The 7,589-nt window shown below is 36.3% G+C and overlaps 1 protein-coding gene across 2 annotated transcripts; it reads left to right on the top strand.

The window, feature by feature from the left end:
• The first annotated feature begins 4,021 nt into the window (after positions 1 to 4,021).
• LOC112175654 lies at positions 4,022 to 5,016 on the top strand. 2 transcript variants are annotated; one of them, XM_040509866.1, is made up of 2 exons: positions 4,022 to 4,782; positions 4,887 to 5,016. In XM_040509866.1, the coding sequence occupies exons 1-2, from the start codon at positions 4,056 to 4,058 to the stop codon at positions 4,901 to 4,903; spliced, it is 744 nt and encodes a 247-aa protein (XP_040365800.1). In that variant the 5' UTR covers positions 4,022 to 4,055; the 3' UTR covers positions 4,904 to 5,016. The 2 variants fall into 2 exon arrangements, with proteins under 2 accessions (XP_040365800.1, XP_040365801.1); XM_040509867.1 differs by lacking the exon at positions 4,887 to 5,016 and having other exon boundaries at positions 4,022 to 4,314; positions 4,418 to 4,515.
• The last annotated feature ends 2,573 nt before the right edge of the window (positions 5,017 to 7,589 follow it).

Genomic DNA, 7,589 nt, shown 5'->3' with positions numbered 1-7,589 from the left:
TTGGATTGTGTTTTTAATTGATGTTATGATACACTAAGGTATATTGGATTAAACATAGTCTTGAAAAAGGGTAGCTGTTTCAGTCCCATTGCACATCGAGACTCCCTATTCCCGTACCTAAGCGTTGAAATTAAATTAAATTGTAAAAAAAAAAAAATGTTGGTTTTAGAGTGTTTTTGTTTGTTTGAGTCTTAGGATGCTTCTAACGTCTAGGATGAACATGTCTCTGAATTCATGGCTGAAGGTTTTCACAATCGAAATAGGACTTAATTGAATTCTGTGGTTAATCGACGTTGTGATACTTGTATGAAGATTTGAGATAGGATTGTAACTTGGTTCATTAAGCATACTAGGATTAAGTCTAATTCATTTGACCCTAAGTGAGTTGTTGAGCTAAAATACTTTATTTTCGAGTGCTTATTGATAAATTCAGAATTTCATGGTTGTATTTGCAAAACCTCATCTTTCTTTGAAAATTCAATGATCATGTGCCATAGATTTTAATGGACTAGAGAATACTAGAACTCGACTTTTGTGACTGTCAAAACTTGTATGCCATAATATGCCCTGATCTTGGATAGGATAGAAGGCATTAGGGTAACCACCATAGCCAAACAAGCATGTGTCCCCAATTGTACCCATCGTGGGACTCCTTAGAATGAACCCCTTTGAGCCTACGTTGAAAACCTTTGTTTCATCATCCTCACTACCCTACCATGAGCTTAGTACAGGATATCTCTACCCTTGTCTTAGGGACTTAGTAGAGCATGACATAGTATGTAGGGGTGACGATGAAAGACAAGTGTGGGGTGGGAAAAATCCAAGAAAAAAAAAATTTGCCTTGAAAAAAAAAGAAAAAAAAAAAGAAAGAAAAGCGGCAAAAGAGAAGAAAAATTGAAAAGAAAACTCTTGGGAAAATGTTGAAGTGTGGTTTTGGACTTGCAAATTTGTAGAAGGCTCAAAGTTGAAAATTATGCCTTTGTCCATTCCCATGTTGGTTAGAGTGAAGGTTTGGCCCAAAACAATGATATTTTGTCTACAAAAATGATGACATAAGGTGGTCCTTATATGCTCTGCTAGGTCCTTAGGATTTTTTTTGTATCCTTAATCTTCATTTCGAAAACCCTAGCTTAGCCCTATTACAACCTGTTTTAAGTGCTGACTTGATCCTTGAGATGGGCAGTCTTTGGTTAGTGGAGTCAGTTACGCAGTCGAGCTTATGGTTTAGGTCCATTTGTGCACTTAGTCATTTCTTGAGGTCTTTAAAAATTCTTTACAAAATGCTTTTATTGATGAAATATGCAAGCTGTTTGTTGCCTTACAATTTGTTCTCTTGCATATACTTAAGTGTGAAGCTTTTAAGCATAGCCATTTCTGAGAGAAAAATCGAGAGTATGCCCTGTGAGTTTGGATTGGACTTGTTCGAAACATGCTATCATTCACTGTATAACTTAAGTTCTCCATATCTTACTTAGTCATATGAGTGTCACACGTTTATTAACTTTGGAATTATCTATGTGATTTTGATTAAGTGTTTAACGTGAAAGCCATGAGTTTAGAGTCTCTGAGACAACAGTTAGGGGCAGTAGAGTCATTTACTTACTTTTTGTTGAGTCTTTATTTTGTTTTGTGTTTTGATTTTGCTAAGGGACTAGCAAAAGCTAAGTGTGGGGGAATTTGATAGGCGCATTTTAATGTGATATTTTAAATGTTAATTCCTCACATTTTGCTTAGTTATTCCTTAACGAATTGATTTTTAACTTAAATTTCTATTTTTAGGTACATTGGAGTAGATGAAGAAGAAATGAGTGTTACGTCCATAATTACCTAGAAATGATGGAGAAGAATGAAAATGCACTAAAAAGTCAACCTTGAATATTTTCTTACTCCGGCTAGGAGAATTAGAGCCAAGCAAAGAAGAAGGAGCGGCCGCCTGACCAAATGAACTTCAAATGAGCTGAAACCTTCCAGATCCATTCTAGACACCCAAAGGATCATTTCTTATGAAGAGTGCCAGAGCAAAATATGAGTGGAAGGCCTTCAAACAATCAGCCCAATTTTCTACAGAAGCAAAACCGGAAAACTGGACCTGTAAGAGGTCCAGCAGCATTTCCGGCCCAACCACATGGATTGAAGCTCTGAAAATTTTTCAGGATGATCTACACTCATAGAAGAACATTTGATATGAAGAAATCGGAGGCCCAATATGAAGTTTTGATGGAGAAATAATTGAAGGAATAAAGGGGCAGAAATTCACCTCCAAATCTGCTAACAACCTTTGTCAAACTTGAGGAGGAAAATCAAAGTTGCAAGCAAGTGGAAAAACTTGAGGAGGAAAATCAAAGTTGCAAGCAAGTGGAAAATCTTGAGGAGGAAAATCAATTCAAGTTGAACAAGTGATAAACAAGTGGGAAGATTTTTTTTACAAATTTGTCTAACATATCTAGCCCTTCATTTATGTTCATCTCCACCCTCCATTCATCATTTTTTGGGCTATAAATACACTTCTCCTCTCACTCTCAAAATACCAATTCCTTCATCCATTCCATCTTCTTTGTCTCTCCATTTCCTTTCCATTTTCTCTCCATCCTCTAGTGCATTCAACGTTTCAAGCAAGGGAGAAGAAGAAGAAGAAGGAGCCGTGAGCATCATCATCCATCCTCCACCTTGAAGTTTGCTTTCGAGATTCAAGAATCCATAACGTTTCATTCCTTCATCCATTTCATCTCCTTGTCTCACCATTTCCTCTCCATTTTCCTTAGTCACCATTTCATAACAAACATTTTCCTTCATCCATTTCATCTCCTTGTCTCACCATTTCCTCTCCATTTTCCTTAGTCACATATTCCTTCATCCATTTCATCTCCTTGTCTCACCATTTCCTCTCCATTTTCCTTAGTCACACATTCCTTCATCCATTTCATCTCCTTATCTCACCATTTCCTCTCCATTTTCCTTAGTCACACATTCCTTCATCCATTCCATCTCCTTGTCTCTCCATTTCCTTTCCATTTTCCTTTCCACCCTCTAGAGCAAGCCACGAGTTCAAGCAAGGCCAAGGGGGAAGAAGAATTGTCGTGAGCATCATCCTCCATCATCATCCTTGAAGCTTGCTTTCGAGATTCAAGAGACTACATCCTCAATTCGTTCATCTCATCTCCATCTCACGGTGTAATCCGATTCTCCTTTGTAACCTTTGCTTTGATTTCGTTGGTTTTGTTCTAGTTGACATATATGTATGAACAAAGTATTATTTCTGGAATTTTTATGATTAATTGATATTTTCAGATTCATATCATTGTTCTTCGAGAGTTGCTTATGTCGGTTTGCTTAATTAAATTTGCGTTATAGATATCCTTTGTGTATTAATCTTATTTGGGTCGACACTTATAGGGTTTATGCATGATTGTTGCTAGGTTTAAGAACATGAAATCGACTTTTCGTTTTGTGTAAACTTGAATCAAAGTAGTAAAGGTTTTGTACAAAGACCGAATTTAATTAACGAGGATTGCAATTAGGTGGACTTTTCCATACTAAGTTGTACACTTGAGTTGATAGCCTTTCTCTATGTGTAATGCATTAAACATGTTGTGATTAACTAGCTTTCTAGGGCTTGAATGCATGTTTGATAGGATTGATCTAGGTGCTTTCGCTTAGGTTAATTAGCATTGAAAAGTAAAATATGGGAAAATTGTTTGCTTTTAACGTTTCACATGATCAACTCATTTCTCATGACTTAGATGAACAATTTTAGGGTTTGAATCAATTTTAATCATATGTTTCTATTTTGATCTTTGTTCTCTCACTCCATTTGTATTTTTATGTTTTTGCATTTTAATTATTTTGTTAACTTAGTTTTATTTTCGAAAAAACCAAAAACAAAATCCCCCCTTTTTCGTAAATAATGTTTATACTTGTGAATATCTTTGTGAATATTATACTTTGTTTTAATTTTAATTGTTTAATTGTTTGACAATGACAGGTGTACCCTCAATCCCCGGAATAGAACGATCCCTATTTACTTATACTACTAACGATATTTTCAGGGTTAAATTATGCGCTTGCTTTTAGCGCATCATAATGATCAGAGTGATGAACCTTCGATTGATAGGCATAGAGATTGGCACAGGGCGAATAGAATGACGAAGCTTATCTTGAAGCAGACTATGTCACCAATCGTGAGGGGTAGTGTGGTTGAACCTGAAACTTCTTTAGAATTTATGACTGCCATTGGGTTAAAGTTTACAGAGAATGTGAAGGCTGAAATATCACTGTTGCTGGATAGGCTGATATCCTCTAAGTATGACGCATCAGGTAGTGTCAGAGAGCATACAATGAAAATTATTCAGATTACTACTAGGCTGGCAAACTTAGATATTGTCTTTCCTTATGCTTTTATTGTCCATCTTGCTTTCAGAAACCTCCCTGCAACCTTTAGTCTGCTTAAAACAGCTTATTTTGCTCAGAAAGAGCAGTGGGATTTGAATGAATTAATAGCTATTTGTGTGCAAGAAGAAGAGCTGCATAAGAGAGAGGGTACAGTTTCAGTCAATTTAGTTCATAAGCCGAGCTGGAAGGGTAAAGGGAAAGCTGCAGGGTCCAGTGCAGTAGCTGTTGCTGGTTCTGGTGAAGGCACTAGTAGAGTTAAGTCCACCAAACTTAGCCCCAAAAAGGCAGCAGGCAAGATGAAAAAGGCTGGAAATTTTAAGTGTTTTTTCTGCAAAAAGGAGGGGCACGTTAAGAAAAATTGCAAGGGCTTCAAAGATTGGTTAGCTAAAAAGGGTAAGGTTTCAGTGTTTTCTATTGAGGTTAATGCAGTAGATTTTTCTTCTAGTTCTTGGTACCTTGACACAGCCTCACCTATACATATCACTAATTGATTGCAGGACTTCCTAACAAATAGGGCCCCAAGTAGAAGTGAAGTCAATGTCTCAGTAGGAAACGGAATGGGAGTGGCTGTCAAAGCTATAGGGACAGTCAAGTTGTCTTTAGGATCTGGCTCTAGTTATATTTTGGACAATGTTTTTTATATTCCCTCTATGAAGAGGAAATTGATTTCAGTAGCTCGTTTGGTTAGGAATGGATGTACTTTTTTCATCAATCTTGAAGGAATAAAAATCTCCCATTCTTCTGGTTACTTTGCTTCTGCTTCTCTTGTTCATGATTACTGGATGCTTGACTGCAGTTTACCACATGATGTGTTATTGATTGAAAATGAAAGAAACAGTTTGAATAAGAAAAGAAAGTTCAATGAAAATTATGCTTTTCTTTGGCATAGGAGACTTGCGCATATTTCAAAAGATAGACTTAAAAGAATGGAAAAGGAAAAATTGTTACCTGTACTTGATTGGTCTGATTTTGATATCTGCATTGAGTGTGTTAAAGGAAAACTGACAAAGTCAAGAAACAAGATATCGAATAGAAACATTGAACCTCTACAGCTAATTCATACTGATATTTGTGGACCGTTTGCAAATAGAACTATCTGTGGCAATAGATATTAAATCCAAGGATTTGAAAACAATAAACCGACTAGCCTCGCTAGTCACAACATTCAAAAAATATATTGTAAAACTGAAATCTCATTTCTCAAGAAGATAAGACCAGCCCCGCTGGCTACAGTGGAAATCGGACTAGCCCCGCTAGTCAATCAACGATATGATATGGGTGGATCGCAAGGAACAAAGATCAAAACCACATCCATATGCAAGAAATTCAATTACAATTCCTATAGTTGATTTTAAATGTCATGAGAGAGGAGTTGATCATGTGAAACATTCGAAAGCAAATGATTTCCCATATTTTACTTTTCAATGCTAATTAATCTAAGTGAAAGCACCTAGATTAATCCTATTAAACATGCAATCAAACCCTAGAAAGCTAGTCAATCATGTCATGTTTAACGCATTACACATAGAGAAAGGCTATCAACTCAAGTGTACAACTTAGTATGGAAAAGTCCACCAAATTGCAATCCTCTTTAATTAAATTCGGTCTTTGCACAAAACCTTTACTACTTTGATTCAAGTTTACACAAAACGAAAAGTCGATTTCATGTTCTTAAACCTAGCACCAATTATATCAAAACCCTAAGTGTTTGCAACCACATAAGATTAAAATACAAAAGTTTTCTATCATGCAAATTTAATTAAACAAACCTACATAAGCAACATAAAAATCAACATATAGAAATCACAACTTTATCTCAAAACATATAAACGGGCTTTAAACTTTGCCCTTAACATTATTTGTTAACTAGAATTTATAGTTCTACAAATCTAAACAAAGAAAACCAAAAGAAATTACAAGGAAAAAGATAGAATTACACCATGAAGGGAGTGGATGATGAAGAGCTTGAGACGTTGATCTTGAATCTTTAAAGCAAGACTTCACTATCACGGCACAAGGTGGATGATGACGGCTAGGAGGCTTCATGACTTCTTCTTCTCTTCTTCTCTTTGCTTAAAAATGCAGAAACTTAAAACTAGAGAATGGAGAGAAAAATGGAAAGGAAATGGAGAGCAAAGAAGATGAGATGGATGAAGGAAGATTTGGGAAAATGGAAAGGAAATGGTGAGACAAAGAAGATGGAATGGATGAAGGAATATGTTTTAGAGTGAGAGGAGAAGGTGTTTATATAGGGAAGAGAAAGAAGAGTAAAATTGGAAAAGATGGAGTAAATTAGTGTGAGTAATGATGGAGAAAACATGATGATTACACCCTAAAACATGGAATGTTTTTGGGTGATGATGATGGTGGATTAGTGTGAGAAATGATGGAGAAAACATGATGATTACACCCTAAAACATGGAATGTTTTTGGGTGATGATGATGATGGATTTCCTACTCATTTACTTCAATTTTATCTCCATCGAAAGTTTAGATTCTGCCCAAGACTTTTTCATAACAAATATTTCCCCATGAATGTAAATTACTGTGGTAAAATTTCAGAATGTATTGCCATGTGGTTGGGCCGGAAATGCTGCTGGACCTCTTACAGGTCCAGTTTTCCAGTTTTGCTTCTGTAGAAAATTGGGCTGATTGTTTGAAGGCCTTCCACTCATAGTTTGCTCTGGCACTCTTCATAAGAAATGATCATTGGGCTTTCTAGAATGAATCTGGAAAGTTTCAACTCATTTGAAGTTCGGATGGTTAGTCTGCCACTCCTCATTTCTTGTCTAGCTCGCTTTCTCAGGCCAAAATGCTCATTTTAGGGCCAAACAGCTCATTTCATCATCATCTACTCCAATGTACCTAAAAAATAGAAATTGAGTTAAAAATCGATTCGTTAAGGAATTAACTAAGCAAAATATGAGGAATTAACTATTAAAATACCGCATTAAAATGCTCCTATCATGTCCCACACTCTGGAGCATCCCATGCTCTGCTCTTACGCACCCAAGAACACATAGTAAGCAGGGAGGAGTACTAATAGGCTAACTAGCAAAAAAATATAGCGACCCAGGTATGGTGGGTAAAAACCATTCAAATCCAGTAAGTCTATCAGGCTTCCCCATAAGTCCCGCGAATAAAGAAAACACGGGTACGATTCCCAACCGTACCAGGAAATTCTCGTAGTAAGTCACAAA

The sequence above is a fragment of the Rosa chinensis genome, chromosome 7 (genome assembly GCF_002994745.2).
Source record: "Rosa chinensis cultivar Old Blush chromosome 7, RchiOBHm-V2, whole genome shotgun sequence".
Taxonomy (NCBI): domain Eukaryota; kingdom Viridiplantae; phylum Streptophyta; class Magnoliopsida; order Rosales; family Rosaceae; genus Rosa; species Rosa chinensis.
This window is presented reverse-complemented; position numbering and strand designations above follow the sequence as displayed.

Excerpts from the sequence above, each read along its gene's own strand:
- LOC112175654 (XM_040509866.1), top strand. The coding sequence starts at position 4,056 with ATGCGCTTGCTTTTAGCGCATCATAATGATCAGAGTGATGAACCTTCG.